The sequence below is a fragment of the Acipenser ruthenus genome, chromosome 21 (assembly GCF_902713425.1).
Source record: "Acipenser ruthenus chromosome 21, fAciRut3.2 maternal haplotype, whole genome shotgun sequence".
In the NCBI taxonomy this organism is placed as follows: Eukaryota; Metazoa; Chordata; class Actinopteri; order Acipenseriformes; family Acipenseridae; genus Acipenser; species Acipenser ruthenus.
The window spans coordinates 5629802-5651198 of NC_081209.1; the positions used below are offsets into that span (position 1 = coordinate 5629802).

At 42.1% G+C, this 21397-nt stretch overlaps 1 protein-coding gene across 10 annotated transcripts in view; it reads right to left on the reverse strand.

The window, feature by feature from the left end:
* Window positions 1-21397, reverse strand: part of LOC117428496 (nuclear receptor corepressor 2-like) — a 132814-nt gene that overhangs the window by 21436 nt on the left and 89981 nt on the right. For 9 of the 10 annotated variants that reach the window (XM_058994562.1, XM_058994561.1, XM_058994557.1 and 6 more), the window contains exons 17-29: window positions 20260-20322; window positions 15467-15609; window positions 14346-14493; window positions 13232-13718; window positions 11604-11724; window positions 10591-10840; window positions 9099-9146; window positions 7609-7773; window positions 2418-2575; window positions 2001-2106; window positions 1676-1756; window positions 1141-1244; window positions 760-910 (exon numbers count right to left, since the gene is read on the reverse strand). In XM_058994562.1, the coding sequence (XP_058850545.1) occupies window positions 760-910; window positions 1141-1244; window positions 1676-1756; window positions 2001-2106; window positions 2418-2575; window positions 7609-7773; window positions 9099-9146; window positions 10591-10840; window positions 11604-11724; window positions 13232-13718; window positions 14346-14493; window positions 15467-15609; window positions 20260-20322 (2025 nt within the window). The remainder of the gene's footprint in view (window positions 1-759; window positions 911-1140; window positions 1245-1675; window positions 1757-2000; window positions 2107-2417; window positions 2576-7608; window positions 7774-9098; window positions 9147-10590; window positions 10841-11603; window positions 11725-13231; window positions 13719-14345; window positions 14494-15466; window positions 15610-20259; window positions 20323-21397) is intronic. The other variant, XM_058994558.1, reaches the window with a different exon arrangement.

Below are 21397 nucleotides of genomic sequence, written 5' to 3' on the forward strand. Positions count from 1 at the left end.
TCCGTGCATTTTTAAGGAATGATCCGATCCAGCCCTTGCATTCCCAAAATGCTTCGGAATGTTTTACAGTACGTTGTAGCCGACACAAAGCAGTATTTCACTTGAGTCAGCTCCGTTTCTGGCAGGCTAACTCGCTTGCATGCAGTTTCAGGAGCGCTCTCTCTGGTGAAAGGCACTGTCCTGGTGGTAAGCAAATGGAAGGAGCGTTATTGGGCACGGAAGCCCTGTCCCCCAGGATGTGTACAACTCTGCGGTCAGTGAACTATTTCCTGCCACATATTAGAGAGAATGCTGTTCCTGTTAAGTCAACGTGAATCACCATTTTGAGTGTGTAACGCATCTTGCTCTTAATAGAAATGCAATGGATTTTGCTTGTTGGCTTTGTAGATCACTGATGAAGCAAATATTGCATTTGTCGTGAGGTTTTTAACTAGTAATTGCGTGATATTTGTTTTTTGCAATACAAGTTAGACACTTATTAGTCGTAATCATACAATATTTTACATTAAATATGACAGAGAGCATGTGTTTTCTGCTTTGGGCTGACACTACACTGTATTATAACATTTTGATACACATTTGAGGTGTCGGTACCATGTCACCACAGCCTACAGGAGTGGAATAATATATTGTAATAAATGCCCATGTAGTGTATGCAGCCTTCATTCCTGCCACCAATCAAGAACTCAAGAAAAACAACTTTGTTCCAAATATTCAACGTGAAGCTTCCAAGCAAGAAGCTCCCTCCAGCTCCCGTACCATCGTAGGACAGTATGTGGCCGATCTTTCCCTCGTAGATGACGTGTCCTTTACTCGAGGCCTCCTCTCTAGCTCGCTCTGTTCGGTTGGGACTGTCTTCAGTTATTATCCTTGCGATGGTACCTTTGTACAGGACCTCTGCCGGAGTGCCCTTCAAGAAAACAAAGAAAAAGAATTTATTCAGTAGAATGTTGCAAACCCTTTCAATCTGAGCAAACCACTGAACCACGCTTTAAAAAGCAAAGCACTGTGTCTGTGTGTGTTTATTAGGGGTGTGCTCATACTGCCTTTCAGGAGTATTTATTGGCAGGTATTAAACCAATCCACTCCACCTGCTTAGAAATGCTGTGCAATGCTTACAGAAGATGTTCTCAGACTAACCTGAGTGATGGACCCTCTGTAGGTCATTGGTGCCTCCTGAGGGATTCTGTTGCCGGGGATTCCCTTGGTAATGCTGCCCCCTTGCACTGCAGAGATGGAGGACCCTGCAACGACATTCTACCGTCACCTTCTGGTACGCAATAGGCATTTAAGAGGCCGAATGATTTCAACAGAGATGAAACAGTGGAGAATGGCTGCCGGCTGCAGCTTAAGACAATTTCAGGTTAATGGAAATGGCTTGTTGTGTCTACAGGAAGCAGTTTTCATTCTTTAGGGTTTGACAGGAGTATGCCTTCCTGACCCCACGATTAGGAACACAAACTGGAAACAACACTTGGGATTCCGTTTAAGAATTAGGTAAACTAAACCATCATTTTATTTTATTGCGTTTTGTAACAATGCTGCTTCCTGAAGTACACCATGTATTTCTTTGGCTGCAGTTTAAGATTAAAAGAGGATGTTGCAGCGAGGCTGGTTGCATCACACCTGTGTATCATACAGAGTTCATTAGTTTCACAAGAGAGTTCTGACTCACCCCTGATAATGGTGCTCTCTTGGGTAAGCATGCTCTCCACCTGGATCGTTTGACTGCGAGGAGAAAGCTGCTCCTGTTTCACTGCAGGGAATGGAAAACAAGCAAAGCAAACGCATCAGTAAAACCAGGAACACTGAACGAAGCACTGCAATAGGACGCAAACAGGACTGCAATGAAGTCTCCCTAACTGTGTTTCTAGTGTGGTGTGATCTAGATGGATGCACGCACTATAGACTGCTGAAAATCACTGAGAAATCATGACGATGAACAGTACAAGATGTGCAGTATTCAATAGTTCCCCAATCTGTTACAAAGAGATTCCTACCCGTTTTTTTGTGATCCATCCAGGGCATCCCCAGGGTGAGCGAACCTGCAGAGTCCTTTCCATGTTCAGAGACATAAGCCGAACTGTGAAGCTGAACGGGTGTGCCCTAAAAAAAAAAGTACAATATAGTACAGTACCCCCTATGGAGCTAGTGACCTATGCATGAGTTAATATACAAGTCTATTGATTACAGTACATTTTAGAAATCAATGGTCAGACTGCCCTTATAAAAAGTTTATCATAGTGAAAGCATAGCAATGTGTAATATAGCACCTTGAAAAGCATGGCAAAGCATAGGTAAGCATGGAAAAGCGTATTAAAAAAACCAACAACAACATGGCAAACTATGGTAAATGCATAGTACAATCATGGGACAAGCATGGTAGAACTGTAAACTTTTCTAAGGGTGGTCCTTACTTGTGTGATGGAGCCCCCCGGCCTCTCCAGCATGCCGGGGGGCTTGGTTGACGAGATGAGCGGAGGGGGGTTGGGGATTTGGAGGGGTCTGACTGCCGCCAGTCCACCGCTGTCCTGCTGCAAGTTTATTGGCATGTGGTGAGCCGCAGTCTGATAACCTGGAAACGGCAACAAAAACGACAGCATTAAAAACAACGCTAACAATAATAATCACGAATATGAAAATTCACGTGCATTTCTTTTTACTTTGTCAACATAGCAATAAAGACTCGTCATCTTATCATCGTATCTGGGAGCAGGTTCCACCAGTATGGTAATCATTTTATAGTAAGACCCAACTGTCTCGGGGCTGGAATGAAACTCAATCTGAACCCAGTTCTCTGCAGTGAAATCCAAGATCGACCCATTATGAGATCTGCGTCACACTGCTATGATTTCGCAATGAAACACATTACTAGTTATACTGTTACTGACTGAAGCTGGGAACACAGGCCACTTCATAAAAATGTATTCATCCAAACCCTTTACCCTTGCTGAAGGCTTTTGGTGTTGCCAGGTAACAGTGCTCTGTAAAGATCTCTGGAATCCCCAGAAGGGCCTTCATGACACGGCACTTGTGCAGCTAGAAGAGACACTGTTTTTTTTCTTTCCATTTCTATCGCAAAAACATTGTGAAATACTAATCATTACCTGTACTCTGTGTTTCTCCAGAAACTACAAAATACACTGATAACCTTTAGTTTACTGCAGAAGGCCTACATCCCCTACACACAAGAAAAACTAAGGGCCTGATTTTCCAAGTTGGTCAATTTGAAAACTGATTGTATTGTTTTTAAACCCAAGAACACCTCCTTATGTCGGACAACCATGTCCGGTTTAGCGAGGGGCTACTGTATGATTATGAAAAGCTTAACTATAGAATCTGATGGGATTAAACTGCCTTTCATATATATATATATATATATATATATATATATATATATATATATATATATATATATATTGTAAAAGATCTCACCCACTCGGGTTCGTTGCCCCTTTAAAAATAGACCCAACACACAGAAATGGGGTTTTTATGCGCTGACGCGCTATTTTTAATTCACACAACAAAAAATAAACAAACACAAAACAACACCTAGCTCCTTCGGAGCGCTAACTAAACCTCAGGAACACCCTGACTATAAAGTGGGACGGCTAAGCCGTTTCCCCACAACACAAAACAAATACACACTGTATTTTTTCAAAACCCTTACTTTTTCCAGTGGCTGCTTGGACACAGAACACTCTACCTGTCTCCTTCTAGACAGCAGCCCTGTGCAGACTGACTGCACCTCTTATATACCCTGCACCTGGTCACAATTCTCAATTACTATCAGGTGCAGGGGATCATTAACAATAAACCAATTAAATAAAACAATTAACCAAACTAAGGTTTTTCCCTCTGGGAGATGTAGTCCCATTCCCCCAGGACTACACTACCTTACACTTCCTCCCCCTTGTCTTTACAAGACTCCGGCCATTTAACGGCCATCTCCCCCCCCCCACCCTTAAAAGCCCACCCACCCTCAAGTCCCAAGTCTTTGGTCTTCAGCCTCTTCCACAGGCGTGCTTGAGGGTGGGTCGGTCCTTCCTCCGGCACACTCAGGAAGGGACCACGCACCAGCCAGAAGGGACCAGGACGGCTTGTCCTGGGTGACCGAAACGCAGGCCTTTGACCGGGAGTGAGCTGTGACAGGCAGAAGTGAGTCGCTCGGGACCGGCACAGCGACGTCTGGGACCCTGAGGGGAACAAAGTGGAAGGAAGGGGGAGCGCACGCGACGTCTGACGCCCACGGCGTGACGTCTCAGGTTCCGGGAGGAGCGGAGCTGGGGACCGTGCACCCAATTGTGCCTGGCAGAGCTGCGACCTGGGCATAAGGTCGAGTGGAGGGAGGTCGGGGCATTCCGGACTGGTGTCCATGTAGCTGGAGCACGGGACCGCACTTGAAAGTGGCGGAGTGTCTCCCTCGGCCTGTTGCTGAGGCTCTGTTGGAGGTGGGTTGCTCACCTCCTCCCCCTTGACTGCATCCGGTGGTTCCTGTGACAGCTCCACCCCCTCTGGCTCTCGGGATGGTAGCTCCACCCCCTCTAGGGCTGCAGCCAGCGGTGCCTCTCTTGCCTGCTCCCACTTTTGGAGCAGCAGCACCAGCCTGTTTGGCTCCGGCTCCGGCAGCTCCAGCCCCTCTGGCTCTCGAGACTGCAGCTCCACCCCTTCTGGCTCTCGGGACAGCAACAGGTCCTCCTTGTCCTGCTCAGGAGACAGCGGTGCTTCCGGCACACCAGGCTCCCGTGCACTTTCCACCCATCTCTGGAACATGAGCTCTATCTCTGTAGGCTCCGGATCCGGGAGCCCCCTCTCTGCTCTCCACTTCCTGTTGCTCTCTTGCATAGCAGCAGTATTCCTATTGATCTGTTCGATCAATGCCTTTAAATCAATATCCATTTCTGGGTCTCTAGGGGCGCCCACACACGCTGCCACCAAATGTAAAAGATCTCACCCACTCGGGTTCGTTGCCCCTTTAAAAATAGACCCAACACACAGAAATGGGGTTTTTATGCGCTGACGCGCTATTTTTAATTCACACAACAAAAAATAAACAAACACAAAACAACACCTAGCTCCTTCGGAGCGCTAACTAAACCTCAGGAACACCCTGACTATAAAGTGGGACGGCTAAGCCGTTTCCCCACAACACAAAACAAATACACACTGTATTTTTTCAAAACCCTTACTTTTTCCAGTGGCTGCTTGGACACAGAACACTCTACCTGTCTCCTTCTAGACAGCAGCCCTGTGCAGACTGACTGCACCTCTTATATACCCTGCACCTGGTCACAATTCTCAATTACTATCAGGTGCAGGGGATCATTAACAATAAACCAATTAAATAAAACAATTAACCAAACTAAGGTTTTTCCCTCTGGGAGATGTAGTCCCATTCCCCCAGGACTACACTACCTTACAATATATATATATATATATATATATATATATATATACATACACAGACGTGCTCAAATTTGTTGGTACCCTTACAGCTCATTGAAATAATGCTTCATTCCTCCTGAAAAGTGATGAAATTAAAAGCTATTTTATCATGTATACTTGCATGCCTTTGGTATGTCATAGAATAAAGCAAAGAAGCTGTGAAGAGAGATGAATTATTGTTTATTCTACAAAGATATTCTAAAATGGCCTGGACACATTTGTTGGTACCCCTTAGAAAAGATAATAAATAATTGGATTATAGTGATATTTCAAACTAATTCGTTTCTTTAATTAGTATCACACATGTCTCCAATCTTGTAATCAGTCATTCAGCCTATTTAAATGGAGAAAAGTAGTCACTGTGCTGTTTGGTATCATTGTGTGCACCACACTGAACATGGACCAGAGAAAGCAAAGGAGAGAGTTGTCTGAGGAGATCAGAAAGAAAATAATAGACAAGCATGGTAAAGGTAAAGGCTACAAGACCATCTCCAAGCAGCTTGATGTTCCTGTGACAACAGTTGCAAATATTATTAAGAAGTTTAAGGTCCATGGAACTGTAGCCAACCTCCCTGGGCACGGCCGCAAGAGGAAAATCGACCCCAGAGTGAACAGAAGGATAGTGCGAATGGTAGAAAAAGAACCAAGGATAACTGCCAAAGAGATACAAGCTGAACTCCAAGGTGAAGGTACGTCAGTTTCTGATCACACCATCCGTTGCTTTTTGAGCGAAAGTGGGCTCCATGGAAGAAGACCCAGGAGGACTCCACTTTTGAAAGAAAAACATAAAAAAGCCAGACTGGAATTTGCTAAAATGCATATTGACAAGCCACAATCCTTCTGGGAGAATGTCCTTTGGACAGATGAGTCAAAACTGGAGCTTTTTGGCAAGTCACATCAGCTCTATGTTCACAGACGAGAAAATGAAGCTTTCAAAGAAAAGAACACCATACCTACAGTGAAACATGGAGGTGGCTCGGTTATGTTTTGGGGCTGCTTTGCTGCGCCTGGCACAGGGTGCCTTGAATCTGTGCAGGGCACAATGAAATCTCAAGACTATCAAGGCATTCTGGAGCGAAACGTACTGCCCAGTGTCAGAAAGCTCTGTCTCAGTCGCAGGTCATGGGTCCTCCAACAGGATAATGACCCAAAACACACAGCTAAAAGCACCCAAGAATGGATAAGAACAAAACATTGGACTATTCTGAAGTGGCCTTCTGTGAGTCCTGATCTGAATCCTATCGAACATCTATGGAAAGAGCTGAAACTTGCAGTCTGGAGAAGGCACCCATCAAACCTGAGACAGCTGGAGCTGTTTGCTCAGGAAGAGTGGGCCAAACTACCTGTTAACAGGTGCAGAAGTCTCATTGAGAGCTACAGAAAACGTTTGATTGCAGTGATTGCCTCTAAAGGTTGTGCAACAAAATATTAGGTTAGCGGTCCCATCATTTTTGTCCATGCCATTTTCATTTGTTTTCTTATTTACAATATTATGTTGAATAAAAAATCAAAAGCAAAGTCTGATTTCTATTAAATATGGAATAAACAATGGTGGATGCCAATTACTTTTGTCAGTTTCAAGTTATTTCAGAGAAAATTGTTTTGTGGAGGGGTACCAACAAATTTGAGCACGTCTGTATATATATATATATATATATATATATATATATATATATATATATATACACACACACACACACACACACACACACACACAGTATTAAAACAGGTAAAATAAAGACAGAACTGATTGCATTGTACAGAGGATGTTTACACTTAAAAAAAAAAAAAAAAAAAATGTTATTTGGATTCTTGCAACCTTGCATGTATAGCCATTATCCTTTGGGCACCCTCTGCTGCAGCAAACCACAACTCAGCTTCGTATATTGCGGCTCTCTTCATTAACATATTTTTTTCTTAGTATATATGACAAAATGTTTACTTTGCCAAGTGTCGCAACGAAAATGCAAATTGCAGTATGTTTGCGCTGCGACTAGCCCATCTTAGCACATCTACCCCTCAGTGTTTAATAGTTATGGACGTGCAATAAAGACATCCTTACAGGTTACCACAGGCTGTTCAAATAAAAGGCGTTTGTGAAAATTAATTACTTTACACTAAAAGCATAAACTTAGCTAAATGATATATGGCTCTAGGACTCACCTTGGTTGTAATGCAATAGGTGAGGCTCAGGGTGAGAGGAGGTTTTGGGCATCTCTCTTGGAGAATGCTGGTATGGCGACAATGTGGGCCTAGACAGGTTGGTAGGCCTCAAATCCTGCTCCCCACTCTGCTTCCTCCCTTCTGGAGAGTAGGCAGATTGTTTATCTGGAGGACAGAGAGAATAGCAGAGAGTCAGTACTGGACTCATTTAAAATGAAAACAACATTATTAGTAGTTCTGTATTTATTTATGTATTTAAAAAATAAATGTTTTTAATGTCAATACTAGAATTTTGATTTAATTCAGTGCCAAACAGAATGGCGTTCAGCTGCAACACCTTTTGGAGTCAAACATGGATAAAATCATGACCGCTACGCAATTCAAGGAATGAACAGGTTAACTCTCTTATTTACTAGCTGAAAAACAATCTATAATTCCGAACTTCCAAAACCAAACCGAAAGCCTACAGGTCCTTTACTACGATTGCTTGGCAGGTATCCAACAGTTCCTTAACATTAACATATGAATTGTAACACAACACAAGTCTGTGTGCCCAGTACATGGTCAAGGGCAGGAAGCTGGGGCTTTAGGTTCTGATACTGGAGTATTTAGGAGCTCTAAACTGCATCTCCCTTTGGGTAGTCTGGACTGACTGCTCCCTAGAGAGAGGGTAGCTACAACACTGCACTTCTGTCTATCAGTGGGAGGGCAGATTGCATGTGGGGAATGCACAGATTAAATTGATATAAACATCAAGACAATAAGATGATTTCTTTCAAATTCTTTTGTGATATGGACTGTTTACCTCATCAGTGGCATGCGATTAACCACATGACTAGATCAACGGCTGAAGCAGCTGTATCAAATGTCCATTACTGATGTCGTTGCTGAATACTGTAATTTAGAAATACTGAAAGAAATGTAAATACATTCAATAACAAGCGCTTTGACTCCGATGTATTTTTAAATATCTTCAATGTTGAAATGAGCTTCTCCTTGCTTACAGTAACTAGCGCCAAACACACTTGTGAGGTTAATAACGTCTGATATGTGCCAAATCAGCATATTCACATTGCTCTTAATGGGTCCATTAAGAGATCCTTCACACTTTATCATTTGGTGGGGGAGTCCACATCACCCAGTGATAAAAGTATACGAATCAAAACTCCTTTGAATACTGACGACATTGAAAAAGACATCGGAGTCAAAACGCTTGTAACTGAATATAATCTAAATGATGCACTACTGTATACTAGATCACATTAAGCACTAGCTTCTTAAATTGGTCAATTCTAGCTCAATAAAAAGGTGTGCGTTTCCTTGGTCAACCATGCTCTGACCAGTGCCGAGGTGTATCACACACACACACACAACAGTTCTAGCAGGTTAAAGGTTAGGCATTTCTCTCCACACACAAGGGGTTTACGAATTTGAAACTTGCGAATTAGTTTTGCTTTCGCAATACATAAAAGGTGTAAAGAATAACCTACGCAATCCATGTAGCAGAGTCTGCAGCCATCTCTCGTTCTCATTGATTTCTGTAAGGGACACAGACACAAGCTTCCTCTTCAATATGCATACGTGTGGGTCACAAATTACATTCCAGCCACAACCAATCATTAGTGTTTGACAACGCCCTTCTGAAAAAACAATACTGACCCTTTCATTCCTAGTTTTCAAAATTTTCATTTTAACAAGTCAAAAATATATATATATATATTTTTACACTAACCACAGTTTTTTGTTTTTTTTTTTTTGCTCAGTACGGTAAATTCAAGACACCAGTAAAAAGTAAACACAAGTTAAAAAGGAAACTTAGGCCATTTATTCACATAATGTGTTTATATCAAATATTTGGAAGCAATGAGAAATTCCAACATGAATGGAAAGTTAGGTCTTTTACTTCAAATACAAGTCATTTATAAGGGAGTTTGTCTTCACTCTAGTAAGAAGTACAATGCTTGCTGGTGAATACACTGGAACTGCAGTCCATGTACAACAGACGATTTCAATACACATACACAGCTTCACATGTTATGATTGGGCTCAATCAATACGCTATTATTTATCATGAAGAGTAAACAGGAAACCCTCAACGAAACGGCTTGTTCAAAGATCATCATTAGGGTTCATTTACTCAGAAATCAGCAACAGAAATGTCACTGTGCTCTTAAGAGCCAGCTGCTCACAGTGCTGCAGGTTGCTAGTTGAGAGGCTGTAACCAATAAGAAAGTAAACAAAACAATAAAATAAACCACACTCTTCCTGTTACGTCCAGAAGAGATATTATTTGCGCACAAGATTATTTTTGTACAGTGACTCCAAATACCTAGAACCTAACACAGTTTCCCCATTAGTGAATTCAGTGCACTTTGTGTGTGAAAGCACCACAATGCCAGCAGAAAAGCACAACCCCCCAGAGCCTGAGGTTTTATTTCAGAGAGAAACAAACTTGTCACGTTGTAAACTGGAAGTGAAACCAATCTCTTCTGGCCTAATTCAGTGAGGGTGCTGCGGCTACATCAACTGGCAACGCACTGGCCTTTGCGTGGAGAGTAACACACCAAAACTGCCTGCAAGGCTGAGTTACAAAATAAATCCCCTTTATTAATAGAAAATAGGCACAAAAAAAATGAAAACCACTGCATAATGAATGGCTAAATAAACAAACAGAACGGTATTTTATAGGCATAAAAAAAACACAAAACGACTGATTAAATTGGAAGGCGTAACCAAGCAGCTGGAATATCTACAATATATGACACATGGCAAAAACTACAGAAACAGAGAGCTTGTTCAATATCAGCCTTAGGACCAAGAAGGACTTTTAAACCCCTGTAAAAAAAATACAAAAGGAGAAAGCCTACTACTGTTATCTGCCCTTCAGCACCTGCAATCTAAAAAAAAAAAAGTACCGTATTTATTTTGTTGTGTGAAGTAGGGTAAAGGGTTATGAGAACAGGGAAGGGGAGTGCTTATTACCTTCTCTGTCGCTGGGGGCTGCAGGGCTCCTGGTTTTGATCCGAGGGCTGCTGCTCAGCTGCTTCTCTCTTTCAGCCTGTTGCTGTTGCTGCTGCTGCTGCTGCTGCTGCTGCTGCTGTTTTATCGCTGCCTTATTCTCCTGCACAGATTCATGCACCATTGTAATTTGTTGCTGGTATAGGGCCAAGGCATGGTGAGGAGCCTGAGGCTTCCCGCTGCGGGGCGTTCCCTGAAGGGACACCTCGGACATCTAGCGAAACACAGAAGAAAAAAGCTCAAACGCTAGCGCTGCAGAAAGCCAATCTGACCCCAATTACTTCAAACTCCAGCATCGTAAAGGGGCTGCTTAATCCCAGCGGCACAAGCAACTGAAGCTCTAACCTCCAGTTTGAATTAGTCCTACAGCAATGCTGCCACCGCACCTGGCTTCACTTATACCATCCGCCAGAAACAAACAAGAGTACTACAGAGGAGCAGAGATTGCAAAACAATATTACTGCATTCTCATCTTCAGGGGCCGGTTGCTTAGACAATAAGAATAATATACATACAATACCTGCCTGTCAGTCTGAAGCTGGTTATCATGTGATGTTCAGCTAATGGTTTTCAGAGCTTCATACAGTAGCTTATGGGGCGTGTTCTTTAATACCCAACCCAAAACAACCAAGTTACTTTTTAACAATGAATCTGAGCCAAACTGCTACTTCATAAAAATGGAAGAAAAGTAAAAACACAAGTGTTTGTTTGTTTATTTTCCCCCCAGTTTCCCTTCTATTTTTTCTGACTCAGATGTGCATGTTGCTGATTGGATTTCAGCTGATGACCAGTATTAATGTATTGGTCATTCGCTGTGGTTTATTGTGGAATAATATAGTATGTGATTTTGGTCTCTACATGTGGTTGTGTACTGCTGCCTATGTCTGTTTCTAGTCTGAGACCCCCACTGTTAATAAGGTTACTTCACCTCACCTGGCCGTGTTTTTACCTGGTTATTTCTTTTTTTAAACACTTACAATGGGAGGGATGGCTGCAGCCCGCTGTTTTAGCTGTTTGAGGTCCATCGGCTTCTGCAGCGGTGAGTTTATGACAGTGTCGTGGGAGTAATTCAGCAGGCTTGGCCGGGGTGAGGTCATCCTAAATAAAACAGAAATCCTTCTGTTGGCATGGTGTACAATACTCCAGTGCTGAATCATGGTGACTGCTGTTGGATCACGATCCCTTCTATTAGGTGTGCTCCAGCTGGATAACAAGACCGTGAAACACCAGGCAACATCCACGCAGCGTTTATCTGTCAGCTGAATGTGACATTTTCAAGCAGTTTTCATTGTTTCTCACAGCAAAATTGCTGACGTGTATACTGCTCAACCGACTTGCACAATGAACATTGCTAAAAAACAGCAGCTGCATACTTCAGTAGCTGCTTGAAAGGCTGACAAAGTTACTTCACAAAATACACTGAACCTGGGAAAGACTGTTCTCAATTCAGGGAAACATGTACTGTACCAAGGACAAACAAACACAAGCTTGTTACAATAAATGAAAACCATGCCGGGTGAAACTGTAATTGCCATTAGTTAGAAATGAAGTTCAAATGCAGTTCCTGTTTACTGTAACTCGAGTTGTATTTACAGAACACACATGGCGTTCAGACAGGGTGACTCGCAATGTTCTTGCCACCACGGAATGGATCAGACCTGTGTAAAGCCGTGTAATGAAACCATTAGATGCCTGCATCAATAACAGAACATATAGAAGATTACATGGGCACACAACTACAAGCCACTCTCAACAAGACAGCAACACGGAAACACACTGTAGTGCAGCTAAAGGAAAGTTACCACGCAAATGCAGCAGGTGAGCAATTAATATATATTTGAAAAATATTTGAGGTATTTCAGAATGACAGGTGAAAGGTTTGACGATCTGTTAAGGAGGTACACCTTTTCAAATAATATTGCAGATGACGTAATTCCGACTTGTCACACAGTCAAAAGCAATAGCCTTTATATTATAGTTTTTTGGGGAACTATTTAAAAGCTCCTATGTATGTTGATGTAGCTAAAACTGTATTATTTGGTCTGCTGGTCCTCATATGCTAACAGAAATGTCAGCCTGTGAATCGCACGGTGCCCTCCAGGGCTCACCTGGCAGACTGCCAGCTTTTAATTGTTACACAACTTACACTCTGCTCTGTCAAAACGGATCAATCTCTCCAGAAGCACGTCTCGTCCTAGCTTGTTTAACTCTCCTTTACACTCCCCCTCCATAAACAAATCTGTTATGTATTTTGTAGGGTATCCCTTATTATTATAGAAGATGTAATCTTGCGCAGTTTGGGATTTCTGCTATACATGCAAAAGTATTAAAAAAAATTACGATTGTACTCAGGAACTTCTATAAATGTAAGAAACAGTTGTTGATTTTTTGTTTTTCTGAATTAGAACGATGTCATATGTTCTATGCACCAGGTGACGGCTATACAAGATGGTACGGTACATGGACGGAAACATTTTAGAAAGCCGACAACTGCCTCCATGTCTCCAATAGTTACGCAATGGAAATTGCATTGAAATCAGCAGTACCTGGTGCACCTCATTGCTGGCACCTAACAGCCACCTATCTGTATGCAGTCTGCCCTTACCTGTTCTTGTCTGAGGTATCTGGCTCCTCTACTTCATCTGCACTGCAGGTGGCGCTAGAGTCACTGTCAGTGTTCGCGCCAGCCTTGTGTCCATGCTGGTTTTCCACTTTCATAGCCTTGGCTGTCCTTTTGCCTGCCTCAATATCCCCTGCTGGTTTCTTGTCAGTAGAGTCCGATTGCTGCTCCTTTGAATCCTCAGAGGCTTCACTCTTAATGAGGTCTTCTTTGAGAGTCTCCTCGACTTCAACTTTCACCTCTTTCTGCTCCTTAGGCTTGCTGCTCTGAGCAGAGGCCTTGTCTGGAATTCTATGGGGCTCTCCAGCCGCAATGTCGTCTGATCCAGCACTGGGTCCAGCGCTGTTCTCTACTCCAGCTCCAGGAGTTGACTTGGGCCTGTTACCTTCATTGTTGTTGTCTTTGGTTTTGCTTTCCTCTGAAGATCTGGGAGATGGGAGGCTTTCTGTGTCTGAGCTATTATTGGCTGCACCTAAAATAAAAAGAAAACATATTAGGAGATATAAACAAGGCAGGATATTACATTTATTTTCATTATGTATGACTAAATCAGTTCTTAAATAGTTATAAAGAGCTAGTGCTCAACACCATCAATTTACACGTATGCCCAAGCAATTTCTAGCACTAAAACATGCCATCATCCAAATGACTGAAGGAAAGAGAGACAGCACTGGATAAAGGTGGTTGCTACTCCAATGTACGCGTCCTGTAGCTGTCCTTTGTTTTTGAAGCTGTGTTTATTAAAAAATAATGAAAGATGAGGGATGTCTAGCCTTGGATAGGCTCTGTGCAAATTTCCTCACAAAGCTCCAGCAAAACTACACAATATCTCTGACAGGCGGTGACATCACACCCCCATCCTTTTACATTACAGCATTTTAAAAAGAGCCTTCTGATAAATTCATATGATTACCATTAGCTCATAGTTCAGTGACTCACTGCAATCAATGGATTCTGTGGCCACCTCTCCACGCAGCAGCCTACAAATCGCGCTACAATCTGAAGAGATCATTCTGAATTAAAATGGTTCCCCATTGTCCCTTCAGCTACGGAAGTGAATTTGACCCCCTCCCACCCTCCCTTGCTGGGAAGGTCGTACCCTCTGCGTCCTCGGCCATCTCCTCCTCGTTGCCGCTGGCCCCCGACCCCTCCATCTCCTCCTCCTCTGCTGCGGACGGGGCGCTGGCCTCCTCGCTCTGCACCGCCGCTGCGTTCTTCTTCTTCCGTCGGCCGTTGCGCTCCTTCTCCTGTGGCACAGAACACCCCCCTGTGTTAAGCTGCTGTTACAATCGAGTTCAGGGCTCTACTTTCCTGCCGTAGATACATGCAACCTAGGCTAGATCAAGCAGGGTCTCTACAGAAAGCAGAGCCAGCACTAGGGGTCAATTTTCCTTTAGTTTGGCTGGCAATGGACTGCTGTGAACTAGATGGCCTACATTGCTGTCATATCAGAGGCAACTGAATAAATCCAAGTTGTATCCAAGCGTGTAAAATGCCACACATCCTATATATTGAATAGCTGTCAAGACCCTGAAAGAACAGACTGGGAAAGTACCAAAATTTTCATGCCTATGTTTCTTTAAAAATGAATTTTCTAGAAAGTGATAAACAATGAATACAAAAGCCCCATAAGTACAGTATGATTGACAGCAAGGTATACCCCATAATGATCCAGGGCTGTGAATTAGAAATACAAGGCAAGTTTTCAGCTGTTACTTGCTTGTATCATGTGATGTTCTCGTTAACATGATCTCCAAGTTACCTCACCTTTAACTTTTGAGTTAAAAATAGTCGGCCCAGTTTCTACGAGGGGCATCGTCAAGCTTGTTTCACTTCTGCTTGGAGCCCTGCAGGGTTTTTTTTTTTTTTCACTTCTCCCCCCTCCAAAGTTCACATTTATGGTTTCCTCTTTCTTGACTTATCAGATAACACCCTTTGGCTTTAATTCAAAGCATTGCCCCATTAAACAAAGAGATTCACATTATTAGAGTGATCATCTCTTTATTCACAGGCATCACTTACTGGAATGACAGCTTGGAAAACTCCAGGAGCCTCTATTTGCATTGTAATATGTACTCTACACATCCACAATAAGAAAACCTGTATACACTGTGTTACACAGTACAGTACAATGCAGTCTTGTGAAAAAAAACAACAAATATCTATCTATCTATTTTTTTAAAAAAAATAAGGTTATATAGTTAACCTGCACTGACTTACCACTTTCATTTTGTGTTGCTGCAGAATTTCATCCAGTTTCTGCCTCTTCTTGTAGTTAAAGTAGAAGTTCTTGCACTGGGACACAGTTTTGGAGCCCACCATTTTGGCAATAGCAGACCAATTTCTGCCATGCTGAAGAAGGCCTAGTGAAACAAGAAAATAAGATTTAGAACAAGGGAGGAGACTACAAAACAATAAGGACTTTAAAAATATATCTGTTCACCAGTATGATCCAACCTTTACAACACAGTGGATCTGATAATGCTTAACAAACCATAGCAATCGGATTGTGAAACTGAAGGGCACTGTGTGTTAAGACTGGATTTGAATCCTTATCACAAAGTTTCCTTTATTAGGATTATTTATTACCCTGAGCAAAAAAAATAAAATAATAATAATTCACACATTCTAAACAACGTGAGGCTGGGAAAAAAAAAAAATCATGAATCATCATTATTATTATTATTATTACATCTCTGTTTATATAAATAACAGAGATGGAAATAACTCCCATTCATCACTCAGTTTAAATAAACACAGCTGAGCTTGTTACCTTCTACACTGTGGCTAGTCAAGCTCCGAGTTAAACCTGAAATGGGTGAAATTGTTATGAAATAGGATATTGTTATGAATAGGATTGTTATGAATATGATTTCTATACCTGAATAATAATAATAATAATAATAATAATAATAATAATTAAATGCTGCAGTATATGAAGTAGCTAGCAGAGTGGAAAAGGTTAACCTGGCTCACGCTGGGGGAAGTCTCTGTAAATCATTTGCTTGTTACAGCCCAATAGCTCCATCTCATACAAAAAGGTACAGATAAGATAGCTGGTTCGATTACTAAACTAACAGAAGCACAAGATACACAGACAGCAAGGCAAACAGCGCAAACCACTGCTTACCAACGACTTGTACAGTACAAAACTTTAAAAGGCATCTATAAACAGGAAATATTCTGTGTACTACTGGCAGTCCAGACCACAGTCCATTCCACTGACCACAGTCCATTCCACTGACCACAGTCCATTCCGCTGACCACAGTCCATTCCGCTGACCACAGTCCATTCCACTGACCACAGTCCATTCCACTGACCACAGTCCATTCTGCTGCAACAACTACTGTACTGTTACACTTCCCAAGGAACGTATGCTATTTCATGAGAATATAATACTTTAGAAAACTGCACAATTAAAAAAATAAAGACTGTAATTACATTCACCCTGAGGAATAAAACAGCAGACAGGACAAAGAAACGTCAATCCCAAGCTTAACGTCAAGAACACAAACACATTTTCCATTGAAAGCCACAGATTTTTAATCTCCTGGGTTGGTCAATGTTGGTTCTACAGTACATAACACAATAAACCTAGCAGCCTCTTCAAAGCCAAAATCCCAATTAACTTAAAAGCAACCTCCCATAGATAGTCACATAGAGTCATTTCTTCTTTTTTTCTTTTCCAATATACCGTAATGCATGGCACAGCGCAAGACATTACATCCTTGATTACATTTCTAAATGCTAAACTACCTTTTTATCTTGTAGAATCCTGTAAATGCTTCACATTCACTCCGATAAGGATATATAAATATATTTTTTTATTTTTAAAGTACCAACATCAATCCAAAAGAAAGTAATATTTAAAAAAAAAAAAACGCAGCTCCAATTCCCAACAGGACATAAAAAAAGTTGTATTTCCCAATCCCCTCCTTCCTGGCGTCCTCAGCTCACATGCTTTCCACCCCTATCGCCTTCAGAAGAGAGTCCCAAGAGGCTGTTTTGAGTTGCCATAGGCCAGGTCTTCAATGTAACACGTTATTAGCGAGCAAATACTTCAATATTGAGCTCAAATCCAGGGCAGAAGCCCTTAGACCCCCAGGCCCCGCCAGCAAGGGCAACACAGACGACACTTGAGAAGCTGTGAAAGGCACATGCAGCGGCTGTGCATACTTTCCTAGTGTGGGCCTGTGCTGTGATAAATACAGCGCCCCTTTCACAGCTGCAGCGGGACTTCAGAAGTAGTATCTGCTCTCTGCTCAGTATTCCATGCCTCCTTAGCCATCCTCTCTCTCTGCCACTGAACTGATGACTATGAGCGGGTACCAGAATACCACTTTCAAAGCCCCGTCCCTACCAAGTAAATAAAGTGGAGGGGAGGGAGGGAGAGAGAAAAAAAAAGAATGTGAGAGAGAGAGCGAGAGAGAGAGAGAATGAGAGAGAGAGAGAGAGCGAGAGAGAGCGAGAGCGAGAGAGAGCGAGAGCGAGAGAGAGCGAGAGCGAGAGAGAGCGAGAGCGAGAGAGAGCGAGAGCGAGAGAGAGCGCGAGAGAGAGGGAGAGAGTGCCAGCCTGGCAGTGCTGCAGGAAGCCTGCCAGCTGAAGGAGAATTGATGCCGTTGCTATAGAAAGGAGCAGCACATGAGTTCTAATCTTTCCCCTGGCTGACCCCGCGTCTCATCTCCTCTGAATGTGACCTCTAGAGTGAGCATTAATATCAGAAAGAGTGGCACCGGTCCAGGCTGGCAGGGCTGCGGGCGGCTTGGCACTGGTTTTGCCCCCACGCCTCTCTATTAAACACACATCACGCATTCTGAACGTCAGCGAGGCGAAGCGATTGGCAGGAGTCACTCGACGGAGCCAAAACTCCTTCAGTTCCTACAGAACAAGGCAGGAGGCGATTATCCGACTGTATTTCGCTCGGAAACAGCTTGACAGATTAGACGACTTACATAAAAGGAAGTCAAGGTGCATCAGGTTGATCATGTTTTTTGTTTACAGAGAAAGCACTTGACTATGAAAAGGCACTGCTGTGCCTGTCTTTTGAGGATATTTAACAGCATCTGACAAGTGTTTTAGGTTTTGCAAGGAAAGGAGGCACCAACACTTTTAATCTTATCCTTAAATAGACACTATCTATATACAAGCACCTCTATTCAACAGCATTTATTAAATAGGTCAACTGAGTTTCAAGGAGAAATAGAGAGAACAATCTATCAAGCCACTTCAAATTATACATTACAATCACATACGCAAGATGTACATTATGTGAACAGCGAGAGGAAACTCAATAAACGAAGGAGCCAATGCACATTTACCCTCTTATAATCATTCTGGAATAAAAGTTTGGCTGAACTAACCAGTAATCCACTTAGCCTCATATGAAAGTCAGCTCTCTATTAAACGCCAGTATATTAGCTCTGCTGCACAATGCCAGCTGTAGTAAAAACGAAACAAATGCCATGCCAAGGTTAACCCTTCAACCAGTTACACATTTACAGTTGAGTCTTTGTTTAACCTCATTAAACAAATAGGGCCATACACTACAGCCTTCAAACACTTGCTAAAAAGATCTTGAAGTATAACACTGTTAGGTTATATTATTGTATGGCTAGACAGTGTTCATTGAAAAATAAATACTCATTCTCCCAAAGTTGCAATCTGATTCCATTGCTATAGTCACTAGCATCTCAAAAGCATTCAGTGCTGCACAATGCAGATAGGAGATGTGCTGTACAGAAAAAAGAGAGCACTGAACACTGTATAATGTATCCGGCATCTACTATATTATGAGGCTAGTATGCCAGTCTGGTATTAGGAACAAGACGTCAAATCCACAAACCCCTCTATAAACCCTAAACAAAATCTGAATACTTGTTTCCAGAATCACCCAAGTGTAAAATACATGTATATTTTCATTTTATCCTATTTATGGAAGCAAACCCTCCATCCATCCACTGCAGTTATATCAAAACCTTTATACAGATCCAGATCATCGCTCTGCCTGCTGCAGAATTAATCTAGGATCTGGGACTGAATCCTGTTAATCTCCCCTAGGAGAATGGAATTGAAAACATTACCATGGATTAAAAGGAGCTTGTTCCTAATGAAGACATACTGTAGGGAGGGACTGCACAGTAAATAAAACAGACACTTCTACTGGGAAGACTGATACATCTCATCAGGTGCTCTGATGGTGAAGTGACCACAAGTCTTAAAACAGTTCTTTAAACAAGTGTAACGTTTTAAAAGCAAAGCCTTGTAAGGTACATACTGTACAAAACAGTCCCACTAATGTTTTAAAAATGGAACAGCTGTTATTTATATGATATTCCCCTAGATCATGCAGCGTAGATTACTGACCCACTTATTAACATTACCACTTACCAAAAAAATGCAGTGAAATGAGTCCTGCAGAAAAATCTGACTCACACTTTAGGGCAGCAGTATTGAGATCTGCCTCTGTTTAGATCATTAAAAGAAAACCCTAATAGCCCAATAACAGCAGAAGGTATAGATATGTTACAACTGTATTTGGATTCAAATACATTTGTGGCTGAAATGCCAAAATTGAGATATACTGGAAGTGACTTAAACTCCGATAGTCTCCTATTCAAAGGGCAAAACCCTTTAAAAAGAAAAATGAAACCGTTTACGTTTGAACTGGAACAAAAGCTTATTAAATGGATTCATCCTGTTTACTCCGCGATCGCAGATGGATCTATTTGAGTATAGTGAAACCGATTTTCCTTTTACAGAAAATAGTGCAGATTACATTCAGTGCTTCTGGCAGAAGCTTGGGTTCCAGAAGCAGTGTCTTCAGTTACATATTTGAATTGAAAATGATCTAAGAAAATAGGGCATTCGCTGAGCAAGGGAAAACAATGCATAAAAGAAAAAGGAGCACGGCACACTAATCTAGGAAGTGAAACACAGATCACTGAACTGCAGACTGAGGCAGGCAAGCTTGCCCCAGTCAGAAGAGGTGAGGCAACAATAGACACATTTCTACCTTTTTTGGCGGTATCCATTTCCTCCTCTGTCCAGCGAGAGCTTTCATTCATCTCCAGATTAGCTGGAAAGCAAGTCAGAGTCACATGTAAGAAAACATGAGCAGACAAGCACAGGTTTACTCACACACAGCTATTCAGCTGCTCCTGGTTTAATCAACTAAACGCCATTTAGCGGGAAGCCCACACCAAATTCAGTTAATCATTAGTTATTACAAGCATGCATTTATCCCACAGCATGACTGGGTTTAGTGTATCCCAGTCACAACACCACCAGGAATAACACTGCAACCCCTCAAATCCAAGTATAACAAACATAAGTAAGAAAATGTACGAGCGAGAGGAGGGCAATTCAGCCCAGCAACTCTTGTTCTGTTTCTAGGAGCCTGTTGATCTCAGACCACTTCCTTCTCCCATGTTATCTGAGACTCGAAGCATGTTTCTGATGCTAAATTGCTTATTCAGCTTGTATAGCTGAGTGCAGATGGCTCAATAATTGTCAGTAGATATACGCCTCCACCTGTAGAAAGATGTGTGTACTGCTATAATCCACAGTTCAGAACAGGATACATTTAAAAATAATTGGGGGGGAGGGGAGGGGAGGTGGGGAAACCGGGGTAAAAAACCATTGGCGACAACTAAATTTAAATAAATAAATAAATAAATAAATAAATAAATAAATGCTTCCCGAAATGTAAAACCAATTACTGAATGTTTTACAGTTTATGAAAATCAAGGGACGTGGGATGCACTATCCACAAAAAAAAAAAAAAAGAATGTTTCCCCTGCCCACAGCCAATTACAGCTAATATTACAAAAATGATGCCTGTGGTTTGAGCGAAGAACTGGGAGCCAAGAATTTCTGGTTTCAAATCCCTGACTGCCAATACACATCCTCCTAGGAGACCTTGAATTATGTTTCTTTAACTTTGTGTTCCTTGGCGTCTTCTGCTTTTAAACCAGGAACAAACAGAACTCCCACAAAGTGTGTATGTGTGTGTGTGTGTGTGTGTGTGTGTGTGGATACAAACAGTGAAAACGTTAGAGGATTAAGTCTCGCCTCTGTGGGCATGTTCTTGCTACAACCCTGGTCAAAAATGAAGTTTCCAGTTTGAACTGCCATTAAGGTTCCCCTACCAT